The following is a 17,908-nucleotide window of genomic DNA, read 5'->3' as shown; positions in this document are numbered from 1 at the left end:
CATCCGCACTCAATCAATCATCTTATGTTATTAATACCTCTCATATTCTTCGAATTTTATGTAAGTGGTACATTCGGAGCTAATTATTTTTATCTTAACAACTTTATATATACAAGTTCAAAATAAATAAATAAGTATTAATGCACAAACGAAGGAAAAATGTTATACAAAATAAATAAAATAAAAAAAATTAAATGGTGAAAAATATAATAAACGAGCATAAATTTGAATTCTATAGACCTTTGAGGCTTTTCGGTCTTTTCACAAATATATTGGACCGAGCCGGTTGGAAGTCCAGTCCTCGGTTCTTCCGGTCCGACCGGCGGGTCCTGTCTTGGTATAGTAACTACGTTCAAAACCCTAAGCCTGTCTGCCTTCCGTAAAACCTTCCCTCGCCGCTCCCACCACGCCGAGGACGCGGTGGTCGTCGAGATGGACTCCCTCGATTTCAAGGTGGGGGAGCTGTTGAAAGAGATTATACTCGACGATTCCGCTATTGAAACCCTAGACCGAGCTGTCTCTTCCGTCGTCGATGCCATCGAGTCGATCCCGGAGCAGCTGGTCAGCGCCGACGCGGCTCCCAAATTCGTGACAGACCTTGGCGTGCCCACCGATAAGAAACTATCCTTTACGTTCAAGAGCCCGGAATCCATCCAAGTTGGTGGCAGCCACTCGATTCGATCCGTCGCGAAGCCAGACATCAACGTCGACCTTTTAGTTCGGATGCCCAAGGTGAGGAAAGAGATTTGTAAGCGTTCTTGTTATGTGTGTACGTGTGTTTTGCGACTTGTTTTTTGGGTACTGCAATCAGATATTGTTGTTGTATTTAGGAATGCTTCCACGAGAAGGATTACTTGAACCATCGGTACCACGCTAAGAGGCTCCTTTACCTCCGCGTGATCGAGAAAAGCTTGACAACATGCCCTGTGGTCCGAAAGATTGGATGGTCAAGCTTTCAGAACGAGGCCCGTAAACCTGTATTGATCGTCTTTCCAGGTTCTGTTGTGATATCCAAACATCCTAGTTTTATTCCCTCCTCAACATGAATAGTAATTCCTGAGTTATAATTTATTCGGGAATATAATGGTGGAAGATGACATGGTCCTTGTTGGTGCTGCAGTGGTGAAGTCTGCAGAACTTTCTGACTTCTTTATTCGGATAATTCCAACTGCAACTTCTTTATTTACTATTTCAAAGTTGAGTTTGACACGGAACAATGTACGTGCATTCACTCAAGGTAAGATCTATCATCAGCTTGTCATGAACCTGATTTCATGGATTGTTCACAAGTTTCATTATCTGTAACTCACTAATACGTTAGAACTATAAAATCTCATCACTGCTTAGGCTTTAATGACATGATCATACATGACTTTACAGAATGCGGTCTAACTCAAGCAACTCCGAAGTACAATAGTAGTATATTGGAGGACATGTTCTTGGAAGAAAACTCAGAATTTGTGAGGAAAGCTTTTCATGAATGGAAGAGTTTGAAAGAAGCTCTGCTTTTGCTCAAAGTAAGTATCATGTGTTCAGTGATGCAAATATGGATTGCTTAAAGTTCAGAGTGTTTATTCCAGTTTTAAGACTATAATCATCTAAACCAGAGGTTCCTGACCATTTTTAAATTGGATCTATCTTGTTTAAGTTGACAAGTACTTTACATGCTGCTATGACAAAATCATCATTCAATTAGTAGAAAAATTTCCATCAATTTTAGATGAATAACCTTGATTTCACACTGCAGGTTTGGGCTCGGAATAGGAGCTCCATCTATACACACAATTGCTTAAATGGTTACTTGATAGCTGTCATATTGTCGTACCTTACTGTAGAATCTGGAGGAAATCTTATAACCAAGTCAATGAACAGGATGCAGATTTTCCGTGTCACATTGAAATTTATTGGTACATGACTCAGCTCTCTGTTTCACTGATTCTCCATCACCATCTGTCACCACAGTATATTCAGTTAACTGCCTAGTCTTCGTAGTTCATTTTTTTTATAATTATAATTCTTTGTTCTTAAATGAAAATCTGTTGTGGATATGTATGCTTTTTAAGGCATAATGATAATAAATTTTCTGATTGAATTCTATATATTTAGTAGATGAGCTGGAGTTGGTTCCACAATCAATTAAATTTATAGAGATGTGACTTGTGACGAGGACTTGGTAAAAGACTAGGACTTTTATTGGATTGGATTCACCAAGGATCTAAATCTATACCCAGTACATTTATGGATCCTAAATGAGGTTTTGTACCTAAAATTTAAGGTCAGATGCATTATGGGTGTTGTACTTGCACATTATTGGGTGTAGATCTGGATCTATTTCTACTCAAATAAGTTTATTGGCTTCAAAAGGAGGATCCATAAATGAGATTTCGTTTTAGATTTGAGTTAGTTTTTGGGTTATAGCTCCTTTGACATTCATGATTTTGGTGTGATTTCTCTGAAAAAGTAAATTCATGATTTTGGTGACAGCAAAACTGGCTCTTAATTTCTTAACTGTCTGATGTGCTCCTTAAAGCACTGAGCTATTATTCATTTCTTTTCTCAGCAACTTCAAATTTGATGGGCAAGGGCCTTTGTCTTCAGCCTCGAGGTCAATGTAACAAATCCAAGGAGGTGTGTCGATTGTAGTTTGTTGCTTCTGTTTTTATGTCTTGACATCCTGTTACATGCTACGATGCTGTTCATATTCGAACTAGTTTCTTTAGATTTATCGGGCTAGTTAATTAACTCTTCTATCAGGGTTAAATATCTTCCCATTTTATGTTCAAATTAGGTGGTCATTGCAACCTCATAAAAGAATTTCTGCTTGCATGTTCTGTTACATAAACTTTAGTAACTTTCTGGCTGGAATGTTTCAGGATATGAATCAGTTCTTGCAATCTTTCGATATCATATTTTTGGATTCATCTTGCTCTTTCAACTTGTTCTTTCGTCTGACGAGGACAGCTTTTGAGGAGGTTTTACATTTACTCTTAGCCAGTGTTTATTTTCAATTTTTTGTTTCAACTTGCTATTTTTCTGGAGGCTCCGAGAATCTACATTACCATGCTTGGTCTTTCAGCTTCAAGACGAGGCTTCTTGGATGCTTAGTTCTATTGACAAATGCAGAGGTGGTGGATTTGAAGAGGTCTTTTTGACCAAGGTGGACTTTACTGCTAAGTTTGATTATTGCTTAAGGTAATTTTGCAGTTAGATACAGTTCAAATCATTCATTGTATTTTCTTTTATATTTTGAGTAAATAAAGAATCATAAAGAAGTTTTAATGCTAAAATGACCAATGGTTAGCTAAAAATTTAATATACTTAACAAAAATATTATGTATCTTAGTAATGCCTGCATTTATGTAACTTATATGATGCGTTCCATTTGCTTGAAATGGTAACTAAGAGTGATTTGTGAGTTTTGCATACTAATGTTATGTTGCAAATGCAAGTTGCATATCTGTTTATTCCTAAAACTAGTATCACTGTGCAGCTCATCACTGTTGGTTCACACCTTTCTCTGTACATTCTTATATCACAATGCTTAGAACTTAAGATTGTAACTCTGTTTTTGTTAGTTAACTTGATGCATGGCTATATGCTAACTATGCTTTTCACAAAATTGATTCTATGGATGGAGACACTAGGAATAATAGTTGGTAGGTGCCTCTGATTGATAGTGGAGTCTTTTGTCCCCAACAAAAGGAAGTATACTCTTGTTTGATTTTCTTGTTTCTGCATATTCGCATATACCTTTGATGAGGAAGCAAAAGAACTTATGTTTACTAACAAATATGAACAAATTCACTATGATTGTGAAGCTTGTTATGATTGATTATGTTCAGACTTTAGGCTGAATGAATATGAGCATTTAACAGAGGCAGCCTAAATGGTCTATTCAAATCTCTGAAAATTTACTACCTGAATTGTCATAGGTTTATATTAGTAGTTTTTCCTTTTGCAGTTAGTATGAATTTTGCTTGAGCTTTTAAGAAAACAATACTGCTCAGTTTTAAAAATCTATAAGCAAGCCTTGACTAACTTTTCTTTTTAGATAATTGGAAAATGTAGTTCTTTGGTTGCTATTACTTATTTTTGCCCATTTCCAGGATAAATTTGAAAGGAAATTCCAAAATTTGCTCGTCAAACTATTGCATGGATGATGAATGTTGGAGGATATCTGAAAAAGATGTCCACTCTCTGTTGCAACAAGGGCTAACTGATAGAGCAAGATTCGTACGTGTGATATGGAGAAGCACACCTTCAGACTGGAATGTAGAAGATGTATGCACATGCAGTTACTAGTCTGTTTCTTTTTAATCACTGTCTTTTGCAGTTCAAATGGTAAATTCACAATTGCAGGGCTTCTCAAACTTTGGTAATGAGCCAATGCTTGTTGGTGTGTTGGTCAGCTCCCAAGAGAAGAGCTTCCGAGTGGTTGATATTGGTCCAAACCCTGAGAATAAAGAAGAGGCAAAACGTTATCCTTGTCTCCATTGAAATCATATGGATATACGATTGTTCTCTTGTTTTCTTCTTCAGTTTACAGGGTAATGATTTTTTCCCTTTTTACTATCCTTCAGGTTATGAAGTTCAGAAAATTCTGGGGAGAGAAAGCAGAACTTAGGAGATTTAGAGATGGGACAATTGCAGAAAGCACAGGCAATCTTATGTTTACATTTCTTGTAGCTTCTAATTTATTGTTGTTGTTATATCTGTAATGTTGGTCAGGATTATCATGATGACTGCTAACTTAGTTACAACTATTGTGCCTGCTTACAGTATGGGAATGTGAACCATGGGCGAGACATCTAATAATTAAAAGAATTTGCGAGTATTTGTTTGCTAAGCATTTTCTTCTGACGAAGGATGACGTAGTTCATATAGTTGATCAGCTGGATTTTTGTCTGAAACTTAGTGGTAAAGGTCAGATTGCTATTGGCCTATAGTTGTGTTGTTTTAATATCTATATATGGCTTCCCTTTTACTGCAGTGTCTTTTTTTCCTTTTTTATCTTTGTGCAATTTTTTTCTCATTTGTTTTGATTTTGTTCCCCTGATTGGTAGATCCTGAGTCTTCTTCTGGAGCTCTGCTAGAAGCTTTTGAGCTTTTATCTAAGAGGTTGCGGCTTCTAGAGGAGATTCCTCTGAGAATATCTAGCGTGCAGCCATTGGATCCAGGTTTCATCTCATCTTAAGCGAAGTTAATTTGCAAGCTTTTATAACGCTGATATTTTTCTTTTTATTTTGAACTTATCCATCTGTCCAATGCTTGTACCCAGTGTGAGCATTGAGCTTTCCTCCTTGTCTTTTCATTTACTTCTGAATAAGTGATAGTTGATCATTCCGGTCATAGACTTGTTGATGTGAACCACAATTGAAAGACTTAGATGGTGTAATACCAGTTTGGTTGTTACAGATGTGATCTAGTAGAATAGCCTAAGCTTTTAAATGTGGATAGTGTGGGTTGTGCCAGCTAAAACTAGCTAAAATTGGTTTTTCTATAATATAGATGGCGAGCACTGGTTGGACATGGCATGGTACTGGTTCATCGTGGCATGGCACAGCTTGGCATGGCATGTAGCTCGTGCTGTCCAGAAATTCAATAACAAGAGTAGGATGGTGTCTTTGGTTGGTGGCTATAGGTGATGTGGGCATGGTGTTGCATTGGACCGATTGCTATAAGGAGTTCCTCATTGGTGGTATGCCTTATAGCTGCTGGCATTGGTATCTAATTTGGCATGGTTTGACTTGCCACCATGGCAACACAAGCATGCCAATGCAAGAAAGGAAACAAATATCACTTTTGTTGTTGCCTCCAGCAATTTCGATTGTCCTCCATGGCCTTCCTCCACCATGATGTGCACAAAATAATTTCCATGAAGCCACACCAATTTTGCAACATTCTGAAAGCCAAAATTACTCATTTCAGCTGGTGAAGGACTGAACTATTCTGGGTCATCTGAAAGCATAGAATGTGGGCGAGTTTTAATTTAAAAGTTAAAACTTCAATGAACATGGGCACTTTATTGTTCCTATGGATTTCCTTGGGTCGCTACATGTGAAAGTGGGTTGGTGGAGTATGAAACCAGGTATCAGGCACATTGCAACCTCAGTCATCATTGAGTTCTTTTTCAGCAAACTTTTAAGATGAACATTGGATCAAATACACAAATTGTGTACTTCAAATCAAAAAGTAATCTTCACATGTAAACTATGTTACCAGAAATGAGCCTCACCAGAAAGCCAATGTGTTGTGGTAAAATGGCATCCATGTGATTGAGGTCTCACCATTGTGGACATGAGGATAAATTTCACGACCAAAGTTGGCATGACAACTAAATGGTCAACTGATGCTCTTTCTCAAGAAATATAAGGGCAACAATCACATAAAAGAAGAAAAACATTTAGATATGCAAAAGAGTTGGAAAGAGTGGCTGAGTGCACATGAGTACTTCCACCAATGTAAGATTTGGGGAGGGTCAATATATACAATTTTTCTTCAAGTATTTCCATGAACTGGTCACCCAAGTCACAGAGTAGGAACCTTGTTATGATACTAAGATTCGTGCAAACAGATAAAAGGACCAATTGAGCATTGCTATTTAATTGTTTGAAATCTAATGTCAATACAAATATACTATCAGCTATCATGTATATAGCCTCTAGTGTGTTAGATCATTGATTTCTATAAATATAGTATTGATGGCATTTGCTTCAATTATAGCTTTAAATATTAATTTGATACCTGTCTCGATAATCTATCAGGCTGGTACAATGTTGAAATATTGAGCTGTATACTGATGCATACTGCCCTATATTTATGTAGAAATAATAAAAAATAAAAATAAATAATGTATTAGGGGTATATATTCCAATACCAATATTTGGTTGGGTTGGTAAATACTAGTATGTAACTAGCAGTCTGATTAGTATACTAAACCTTGGTCTGCAGTACCGGTCCGACAGGCTTCCGGTACGCGGACCGCCTGTTACCGGTCCGGTACTGTAGCGGTACTGTAGCACTGCTACAGTGCTCGGCACGCATGAATATACCGCTCTGACACGGACTTAGTTGGTTTTGCCTAAGTCGTGCGGCACCCTCGCGCGTCCGTCCGCAAAGGTCAGCCTCCCCGAAGCCTCCCATTGTCCCTTAGGACCAACAAAAGAGAGAACGGGTTAAAGAGAACGCCTCAATCGGGATCCACAAGCAAACATATCCGAAAAACACTTCATAGACAATGCAAATTACAAACAGACTTTACAAGCTCTGAACAGCGGCACAACAAAAGGGTAAAATGGTCCATTACAGACCGAAAAGCTCTCGCACGTGTCCACATGACACAACCTTTATTTACAAGTCTAAAGAGGCCACCAACCCAACTAAAATGGGACTTATAAGCCTTCGGCTGCCCCTCTACACGCTGTACAAGGCATGCACATGCCAACAGACACGGACAGATATAAGCATTACATCAAACATCCTGTTTCAAAGTTTGTCCGTGACATTCTCCCCCACTTATCCCTTCGACGTCCTCGTCGAAGCCTTTGTGAACACTGCAACTCTTCGCCTTTGCTGAGTCTTCAATCTTCTGCTCCAGCTGCAATGCGCCTCCTGGCTCTTAGTTGCTCTCCGCTGCTGTTTCTGAGTAGTCGAACCTTTGATCCGCCATGCTGCTTCAACTCGCCAATGACTCTGACTCTGGTGTGGGGTTGGCTGAGTTGTATTGATCCTCGTTGATTCCTACGGATCCACCAAATGAAGGAAAAGACCATCCTTACTGCGCCAGTCTCTCAAAATTTTCACATGCTGCTTGAACTGGGTGGATGCTTGTTGGAGCTTTAACGAGCATCGCCTCGCAAACTTCTGAAGTTTTGGGTCCTTCCTCCACAAAATCTGCTCATTGACTCTTCTTTCGGTTAGTTGTCACATCCAAGTAGGTTCGCATCACTTCCGCTTTCGATTGACATTTCGTTGGGAAATGAAGCGGACAATCTACTCTCAGTAGCACTGATCACCGTCGGTGAGGATTTGACAACTATTGTCTTCCATTATCTTCGAAGGGTCTTTGAACTTGTGCAGGGCTCCTCTGCTGGATAGATAAGAGAATTGGGGTATTCGGTTTCGCCCATTCTCTTAAGAGTTGAGAAGGCAAAGGTTACTTGACTTCGCCTGCCTCCTCGAGGTTGTACTTCATGCATCGAGCTGGTTACTGGCCTTCGCCTGCTCTTTGCTCACACTTCTGAAGCACTTGAAGTGTTTGCACTCCTTGCGTTGAGTTAGCTACTGTGATTCACCTTCTCAATGCCATCGAACTTCTGGAATGCGGGAAGTTTTCACCCCAACTTGGAGTAATTCTCTGATAGATGAGGTCGCCTCTGGGATTGTACCATCTTCTCCATCAACCCTGCCGCCTACTCCACTGAATAGCAAAGGTACAGCACCGCGTACTGCCTGCTTCGTTCCTTGGTCGTGCACTCTTGCATGACCCGAAGTCCTTCACTTACGGCTATCTTGATGAGAAACTTGTTGACACCGGTCTTACGAAGTTTCTTGGCCTCTGCCCTTCAGCCTTGTCTCGGTACTTGGAGATTGCCTCTGCATGCTCCACCTCCTCGGCCCCTTTCACGACCAAGCGCTCTCCCTCCGTGAGAGCAAGGGATCAATGACTTTCACGGAAGTCCCGCCTCTGCGGTACCATGGTGCTGCTATGCCCATGACCCTACTATCCATCTGCTCGCATCTGTATCCCTTTTCTTCACGATCAGTAGATATGTCTCCGTGGCACTCCTCTGAGTCCACCTTCATTCTGACTGATGCTTGATTTTGGGTAGCTAAGTCCCTCTGGACTCATCGTCGCTTCCTCGTCCCTTTCGACCTCCTGCTTCAACACCTCTGTGTTCTCCAAGCAGTCTGTTTGGTCGAGGAAAGACAGACTGCAACTCCCATGCATGGCCTCTGCCATCACATTGTAGGGTTTGCACCGATTCTGTTCTCCTTAGCTTCCTTGGTAGCAACGTTCGCTTACTCGACCTTGTCCCCTGACTTGTCGGGCTCCCTTAAGCGAATATGAGCTCTGGAGCAGTCCAACTCTCCAGCTGCTTCGATCATACCTCTGCATGATCAAGTTCCTCCCATGGAAATCACTGGTACTTGCATTCGAACTTTTCCCTTGGTGGAACCCAGCCCCCATATGCTGATGACCAAGGCTTTCATCTGAAACAAAATTCGATGCACGCACGGAAGACCCGCCTCTGCGGTACCATGGCCTTCACTCCTTGAATCCATAGCCCTTTTTGCCGTCATGTTGTTCACCGAAGTGGAGCTCCCAGTAGCTCCCGATCATACCTCCATATGATCTCATCCCTCACGGGACTCAGTCGTGTGTATCGCATTGCCACGAACTGTTCCACCATGATCCGCTGCACCATGTCGCCTCCTGGTGACATCTCCATTGCATTCTGATCCTTGTGGAATAAACTCGAATTGTGAACCCTCCATGTGTGGCCTCTGCCAATACATCGCAGGGTCTCCTCCACCTTCGATTTTGTTCGCTCCTTTGGCAATCGACCTTCATCCACCCACTCTTGGGTCACACCTAGATGAAGCACCGCTCTAGGACAGTCCGTCGCCTAGTAGCTCCCGAAGTCCACCAACTTCATTATAATTTATGCACCATTGTCTGGATCCTGGGCCTCTGCCCCTACCAGCATAATCTTCGCTGCGCACCGCTTCCTTCATAGCAACTCGAATGGCAACACTGTGGCATATTCTTCAAGAGTATCCGCCTCTGCGTCCTCTTGCCCCGTGCTAAGGCCTTCTGAACCCAACTTCGCCTCCGCAAATTGAGTCGCCTTAGTTCCTCCATCAAATGCTTCTCCGAGATAAGGTGCATGTGCCCCGAAGCTCCCTTCGTCTTTGGCACCATGCAAGATGAGTCCGCTCCGTCAGAATGAAGGACCCATGGAACAACATGATCCTACTCTCGCCTCTGCAAGAGTTCATGTCCTTGACCTCTGTCTAAGAAAAGCACTGTGCCTCTGCTCCATGTTCCAACTTCTATGCTGGCTCCCTTCATGCGGCTTGGGTACTTCGCCAAGTTACACCCAAGTTGCTCCGCTCCTCGTTTTTGCATTGAGTCGATGGTGGCTCTCGCACCCACCATTTCACGGGTCAGCCCTCCCTTGAGTCCGATCTCCACATCGACTCCAAGTGTACCTTCATAAGTTGCTTTAGGTCGCTCCCCCACTTGATCTCGCAATGCATCCACCAATGCATTCTCTCAAGCGAGATCATGCGACAACTCCTCGCCGCTTGCTCAGTCCATCGAGCTTCGTGGAGTTGTTGTTTGTTGAGGTACTCCTCCTCAACATGTGAGGTCCATGTCACATGATTCTCCCTTTGGAGAGCCGAGACTTATCCCTCCTGGATAACTGTCCCGTTGGAGCAACATCTCTCTTCGTTTTGGAGACCACCATCCCCTTGGACTACTCCGAACTGCTGAACAAACTGTGCACTGTTCTGCCTCCTGCAAATGCACTTGCTAGATTGTGACTTCATGTCAATACAGCCCCCGCTGCACCCCTCAAGGCCTAGCAACATGCTGAACTCGTTGCACACTTCAGCCTCCGATGGACGTATCCTTCACATGCCGAAGAGAAAGTTTCAATGCTCCATGGCGCCGAGTTTCGGTCGCCTTGGGATGGCCACGAACATTCCATCGTCCGCATACAAGCCCATGTATGAGTACCAAATTCTTCGAGTTAGCAATTCCCCTCACCTCTGTGAGCTTTGCATAACTCTTTTGGTCGTTGAGCAACTCATTCCACCTTGTATGGTCTCATTCTTGCCAAGCGCCTTGCTTGCCTAGAGCACCATCAAGTATAGTTGTCAACGTTGAGCCGTAGCTCAAACTCAGCAATCCCAACCTTTGTGCGCTCCAAATTCTTCCAAGCTTGCCTGTTCTCGTGGTGCCTCTTGCGCGAAGGGTTGGCCATTCCTCTGAATGCCAATCTCAGATGCCCGCTCCTCTAAGCGACTCTTTTCCCTATATCTCCATGCCCGTTTTCCCTCAAACGGTCGCGTGTGTGCTGACTGCCCTCAACGCAGCTCCGCTAGGTCCCCCACGTTTGCATGTCAAGTGTTTCTATGAGTGCTTGTCCCGGCTCTGATACCATATGACACGGACTTAGCTGGTTTTGCCTAAGTCGTGCGGCACCCTCGCGCGTCCGTCCGCAAAGGTCAGCCTCCCCGAAGCCTCACATTGTCCCTTAGGACCAACAAAAGAGAGAACGGGTTAAAGAGAACGCCTCAATCGGGATCCACAAGCAAACATGTCCGAAAAACACTTCATAGACAATGCAAATTGCAAACAGACTTTACAAGCTCTGAACAGTGGCACAACAAAAGGGTAAAATGGTCCATTACAGACCGAAAAGCTCTCGCACGTGTCCACATGACACAACCTTTATTTACAAGCCTAAAGAGGCCACCAACCCAACTAAAATGGGACTTATAAGCCTTCGGCTGCCCCTCTACACGTTGTACAAGGCATGAACATGCCAACAGACACGGACAGATATAAGCATTACATCAAACATCCTGTTTCAAAGTTTGTCCGTGACAGCTCGGTACACCTGGGTGTACCGAGCGGTATACCGTACCGTACCGGTACCGAGCCTACGTCGAAACTCTTGTACGGTACAGTATTGCGGACCTTGTACTAAACCATGCTTTTAATTTTATATATTTTGCTGTTTATAATGGCTAGCAAATTTAAAAACAACTTGTTTCTATAATTTTCACCAAGATACTCTTAAAATTAAAATTTAAAAATATTGAGCTGATCAGAAACTCTTTTATACACATTCCCAATTAGTCTCTTTGTGTCAAGGCTAGACTTTGCTAAAAGGTTACGCACCATAGAGCATCTAGGACATAAGCTTTCTCATGTTAGCTTCTCAATCCTCACCTGATTTTTCCTATGTTGATGAGCCTTTGTCTATTATCAAGTAAAAGGAAACAAGATTCTATATTTTGGTACCCATTGCTATAGTTCTGATCGGAGAAGGAAGAGGAGATTTATGAGGAAGGGAGACAGTGGTGATGGAGGTGGCAGCGATGATGTGATGGGGAGTAGTAAAAAGCAGCGGCGACACAACAACGAGGATGATGTGGTGGTGTTGCTGCAGTAGGAGGTGGAGGAGAGAGCGAAAGAGGGACCAAGAGAACGGAGAAAAAGAGAAAGAAAAAGAATGTGGAGACCGAACAATAAGCTTATCATCCAGTACCATTCGACATTATGCTGTTTACCAGCTGATAAGACCAGTATCATAAGCTTGCTGGGTGTTACAGCCCCCTTAACGGATCTGACCAGGCAAAATAGCCCAGTACACATCCTGGTTAGCCATTGGATTGGTAAATGCCTGCTTGTATCAAGACTGTATTTTAATCCTTAAGTGGAAATACATCAGCAGTCTTCAGTCTTATACATGTCTTGATGTAGTGTCATCATGTATCTTATTATAAAATTCATGATTGTCGGCCGTAGTTGTCTTTAATGTTTGTGGGCCTCAATTTTGTGTTGTGGTCTTCAGTTTCATGATTCTAAAAATTGTTTATTTCTTTATCTTGGTTTATTTTGCTTCATAGTAGCATTCCTTTTGAAGTTAGTGCTATGCAAATTAATTACCTTGTTGTCTTTTGTCTTTTGAAGTGCAACTGCACTTTACATTGGTTTTGTCAGCTTTTTTTTTATGGTGATCTGCCAGCTTGTACTGCTAGTCCTGCTTTTTATTTTCTTGTTTTAATCTTTTTCAACTTTCTTTTGCTCGTATCTTTTTCTGTCAAACCAAGTGTTATCGGTAAGGAGTCTGGTGGATCTTTTGGACTTATTTTGTGCAACTAATTGATCTCAGTCTTCGTTGTTTTGATCTTATGCAACTTTTACTATAAAAATAAACAGGTTTTCTTTTCTTGTTCTCCATCATGTTATAATCTATGACTTTTTGCATGTAGCCTTAAGACATACATCTGTGTTTCCTCCTCAACCTCATCCACTGGCTTATGAAAAGGGTGTTAACAAAAAACCATCAAAGCTGGCCACAACCAGTATTCAATCACTAGATGTTATGATTCAGGTATTGAAACTCTGTTACTTTTTGGCCTTTTTCTGATGTAACAACAGTAGTCATCATTGCCGTCATCTAAAGCTAGATACAAGTACTTGTGAACTCATCTGATCAAGCCTGGTGATTGAGTCTATAATATTGTTAAAAATATCCGGATTTTGGAAAGTCAAAAAACACTTGACGGTCAAGTTATTGATGATGATTCATCTAACTGTTCTGATAGTCTCGATATAATGGCATTTTTATCTAGAAAATATGAGATTTGATCATAAAAAGATTCTCTCAGAAATCATCGATAAACTTGTAAGCTTTTCATGTGATTTGTTATGTTAGCCATTCTGAGCAACATGCATATGAAGTGTTCTTATTGGTTTTCTCTTAATATTTGAGTCTGTAGCTAGTTTGAGAAATATGGTCATGATGCTTTCTGCCTAGTTATTGCTTATCCCATGGTTTTTTTTTTTTTGCATCATGTGCAGTTAGAGGGATCAGGTAATTGGCCTGTGGACCGTGTAGCTATTGAGAAGACTAAATCTGCATTTTTGCTAAAAATTGGTGAAAGGTAGAGAAACAGACTCTTTTGGAAGATCTACCACTTGTAGCTTCTTTTATCCTGTTGCCTTAATTATCATTATGCAGTCTACAGGAGCATTCGGATGCGCTTTGCATTGCTACGGAAGATGAAGTGAATGTCCTTATGTCCGGATATTCATTTTGTCTTAGGATTATGCATGAGAAAGGATTGAACATGTTGAGAAACCAAGGTTTGACTTTTGAGTAGTGTGTCTAATCTTGACAACTTATTTCCTTGCTGTTATGTCAATTGCGTTTTCTTTATGCACCTAATGCTCCCTAGGTGGAAGTGATAAAATAAAAGGTACTTCATCGGTAGATAAGGAATTGCTTATACGGAGCCAGCATTCCAGTATGATAAATGGTTTACATGGCCGTTATCCCACATATGGCCCAGTTGTTAGGTGAGATTTCTGGTGATTTAAAATTTGAATTGATTTTATGAGAAAGTCAAATCGTTTTCTTTTATATCTGATTGTTGTCTTCTTTATTATTCCCTGGTGTCAAAGGCTTGCAAAACGTTGGGTTTCTGCACATCTATTTTCTTCATTTTTGGCAGAGGAGGCAATAGAATTGGTAGTTGCTTACCTTTTCTTGAAGCCATTTCCCTTTCATGCTCCTTGCTCAAGGGTCACAGGTTTTCTGAGGTATATTTTGTCTTTTATCCTGAGAAAATTTTCTTCGCACACATTTTGGTTATTGTTACTTTCTGAATTTGTTAAAACAATAGCATGTATTTGCTTTTACTTTTGAACATGGGAACACCATTCAGGCCACTGTTATGGGGTATATGGCTTTTGATTATGGTGTTGTTACACATGACCTTATTAACTGCTGGGTTCTGCTTTACCAATTGTGCTAATTTCCATTGAGGCGCATATTGCCTATGAAGTGTTTTTAACATGGTCCCTCTTGTCTCTGGTGAATATTTGACTATGGAAGAACTCCCTTAAATGCCAGGACTATGTCATAACATTTTGGCCACTACAATTCCTTTATTAATTTATGACATCCAAATGGTTATTCTATTATCATCTGGACTTCAATTCTTGTAGTTGATCATTTTACTAGATAAGTGCCATGTTCTACCTGCGAGCCACGGTTTATCAGTATATATAAAGTATAAACATGGATAAGGGTCATAAATACATGAGTAAAAAATACACTGATACATCATTTTTTAAGTATATTGTAATGGCACAAGTATGGCAATACAAATATTTTAAAAATGTAATATTGAATATGATAAAACTTGTGCATTTTGTGATAAGTAATAACAAGAATTAAATAGCCTCACAGCCTATTAGTCATTAAAAATATTATTCTTTTTAAGTTTTAACATAGTGGCTCCATCTATCTTTCTCCATATGGTTTTATTATTCATTCTACTAATTATTCAAACTGAATTATAGGTTTTTGCGGATGCTATCAAACTACGATTGGGCCTTCTCTCCTTTGATAGTTGACATAAATGAGGACTTCACTCCGAAAGATGAGAAAGAGATAGATGTAATTAGTTAAACAACGTTTGACATGTTTCTATTATGGATGAAAAAATAGTAGACTACAAAATCAAATATTGACATATGATGAGCAATGCTGTTACTTTATCTGGCAGGAAAACTTCATGTTAAGCAGAAAATCTTGTGAAGAAAATGCTCAAAATGTCGAGCCAGCCATGTTCCTGGCTGCACCATATGATAAAGCATCTGAAGCATGGACCAGATCCTCACCAAACAGATCAGTGAGTGATTTCCTCGATTATGCACTTATTGGCATATTAATTCACTAGTATATTAAACTTTTTTTCTTGATTTTGGGGTTGGGTATATTTGGAAATACCATTGCAAATGTTATTACTCATATCATATTTGTACTGAACTTCTAATCTGATCCTGATTGTTTGCTAATATGTGGTTTGGTATGGTTTTCTCTTTTTTCTGTTTGATTGAGATTAGCATAGAAATGACTTCCATATTGTACATGAGACAAACTCATGCAGCTGCCAAGTAATTCATCTCTTTTGCCTTGTTTTAATACACAACGGACAGTGGGCATTTCTTCTAGTAGTGTAGCTGTAAATGATGTTTTAGCAGACACCCACAACTTCAGTTTGACATACTTTGATTGGGGATTGAGGTCTATATATATAGCATTGAGTCCTGAACATAAACTTTCTACCAATATTCAGTGGCAGTTTGATTTCGGCACCTGTATCTTAAGGTGCATGCTGCTTATGTTTGATGAAGCTATTTTCTCCAGCTGAATTGTAGATTCTAACAGACATTTTTTATGCCGTCAGTATGTCTAGTGTATATACCTATCTTTTATAAAACTCACCATAACAAGTCTCCAGGAACTCTGTTATAAGTTTTTTTGAAAATCAATAAAAAATATTTTGCAAATCTTTCTTCTCTCTTACTTTTTGGTTAATTGCCTTAAAAGGTAGAAAACTAAAATGATTATCAGAAATACTCATTTCACATCTTATTCTCCCTCAGTTACTTATTTCTAAAGTTTCATAGTGTGATTCAGTATCTAATTTCCTTTGTAGTTTTAATAGTTTTGAATATCTCCATTGTTCTTATAGATTGATATTTAAAAAACTCTTTCTCCTTCGATGGTTTATTGTAAATTTATTACAATAAACTTAAATGTGTAATTCAAAAATAGCCTCGGTCTATGTAAATGTCACGCCTGATTAATTCTGGTGGACCTTGCTGATGTTTGACTATCATTGTACATTTAAATACATGTAGCTACTGAGTGAACCCCTTGTCCCAGTAAGAACTTTGTTATCAAGATAAAGGAAGACCTTTGTTTTAGATCAAGTCATTTGTTATCTGTCCTAGGCTTGAAACTTTATGTTAGAAAATTAGTTCTTCAAGTTCGTAATCTGCATGTAAGTGTCACCGTACTTCAATTCTAGCACTACTTTTTGTTCCAATTTTATGTGTATTTGTCATATAAGTACTACTGGTTCTGATGTTGGTGATGATTCCTGTGCCTCATCGTCTTCACTGGAAAAGGTGCTTAAGCGCATTTCCTCGTATGCGCAAAGCAGTGCTGACCTTTTGACGAATCTCATTCTCCATGGTGCTGATGGTCCTTACACATGGGAGGTAAAAACATGTCAGCCTTTAATTAACTTCCCCACAATGTCTTTTTGAATTCGAACAATGGTCATGCCATCTGTTGTTGCATCGGATTGCAGTGTCTGTTCCGGACTCCTCTGAACACCTATGACGCCGTTGTTCTTCTCCATCATAATAAGCTTTCTAATCCTCAACACCTCCTTTTTCCAGCTGAGATGAACTGTGGTTAGTTTCTCTGTGTATATGGATCAAGAAACTTGGTGCTGTCATTGTTGCTTCTTTGTAAAGCAGATTCCATTTGTGACACTTGCAGGGAAGCAAGTGATACGTGGGAAAGCAAACAAGGATTTCCAGCCCTACATGATCCTCGGTGGTGGGGTGCAAAGCTTGGAAGATGCAAGGAACAAGGTGATGGTTAACTTTGACCCAACCAGATGTTTCCTGGAGGATCTGAAGGTAAAGCTTCTTAACTCGTTATCGTGAGCCCTAGGGTCCAGAGAAACATGTTTACCATTTACTAATTGATCTGCAGAGAGAGTTTCCAAACACCTTCAAAGTCTGGCATGATTCTCTTGGAGGTGATGCAATCGGTCTGACATGGGAGAAAAAAGTTTCAAGTGTAAGTCTGTTTATAATTGGAAAATAAATCGAACAGTCTTTTTAATTTTATCTAATTGGACACTAAACTTAGTGCTTGCAGAAACGTAGTCGAGATGGAGAAGATGCGAGCTGCACGGAGACGACAGATGCATTGAAACGGGTGGGGGAGGTGGGTAAGGGGCTTGTGAAGAGTGTACATCTTTTCAAGGTACCAAGACGATAAAACATCATTCCAAAACGATGAGTTTTTTGTTTTGTTTCCGAAATGTCAACGGTGGTATGGTAAAAGGGTTTTTGAAGTACGAAAAAGAACCCAAATCAACATGCCATGGTTGAGTTCTGTTGGAAGGAACGATTCATTACAAAGGAGTAGATTATTGATAGATTTAATTGATATCTACTGCTAACAGACTCTGTAATTGTTATTTGATCATTAGTTCCACGAGTTTGCCGCACAAAAACGTGTCAACTTTGCCTACACTTCGATGAAACTTATCGAAAAGAAGGTTAAAC

General features: G+C 40.3%; 1 protein-coding gene across 3 annotated transcripts; it reads left to right on the top strand.

Moving 5' to 3' along the window:
* Positions 1–372: 372 nt before the first annotated feature.
* Positions 373–17,789, top strand: LOC135581344 (uncharacterized). 3 transcript variants are annotated; one of them, XM_065101442.1, is made up of 25 exons: positions 373–732; positions 831–996; positions 1,121–1,237; positions 1,381–1,517; positions 1,748–1,907; positions 2,561–2,628; positions 2,874–2,972; positions 3,077–3,192; positions 4,107–4,281; positions 4,360–4,470; positions 4,581–4,659; positions 4,780–4,917; positions 5,064–5,177; positions 13,015–13,136; positions 13,607–13,689; positions 13,767–13,891; positions 13,984–14,104; positions 14,210–14,347; positions 15,113–15,209; positions 15,319–15,444; positions 16,730–16,822; positions 16,915–17,020; positions 17,109–17,251; positions 17,328–17,414; positions 17,487–17,789. In XM_065101442.1, exons 1-25 carry the CDS (start codon positions 433–435, stop codon positions 17,616–17,618), a joined length of 3,153 nt encoding a protein of 1,050 aa, XP_064957514.1. In that variant the 5' UTR covers positions 373–432; the 3' UTR covers positions 17,619–17,789. The 3 variants fall into 3 exon arrangements, with proteins under 3 accessions (XP_064957514.1, XP_064957515.1, XP_064957513.1); XM_065101443.1 differs by having other exon boundaries at positions 4,780–4,923; positions 17,496–17,789; XM_065101441.1 differs by having other exon boundaries at positions 4,780–4,923.
* The last annotated feature ends 119 nt before the right edge of the window (positions 17,790–17,908 follow it).

The sequence above is a fragment of the Musa acuminata genome, chromosome BXJ2-3 (assembly GCF_036884655.1).
Source record: "Musa acuminata AAA Group cultivar baxijiao chromosome BXJ2-3, Cavendish_Baxijiao_AAA, whole genome shotgun sequence".
NCBI classification, from domain to species: Eukaryota; Viridiplantae; Streptophyta; class Magnoliopsida; order Zingiberales; family Musaceae; genus Musa; species Musa acuminata.
The sequence above is the reverse complement of the archived record's forward strand: the minus strand, read 5'-3'. Positions and strand labels throughout refer to the sequence as shown.

Bases quoted from the DNA above. Each gene is read 5' to 3' on its own strand.
- LOC135581344 (XM_065101441.1), top strand. From the start codon at position 433: ATGGACTCCCTCGATTTCAAGGTGGGGGAGCTGTTGAAAGAGATTATA. The intron at 2,629-2,873 runs GTGTGTCGATTG...GGAATGTTTCAG, and splicing joins AATGTAACAAATCCAAGGAG to GATATGAATCAGTTCTTGCA. The intron at 4,660-4,779 runs GCAATCTTATGT...GCCTGCTTACAG, and splicing joins GACAATTGCAGAAAGCACAG to TATGGGAATGTGAACCATGG.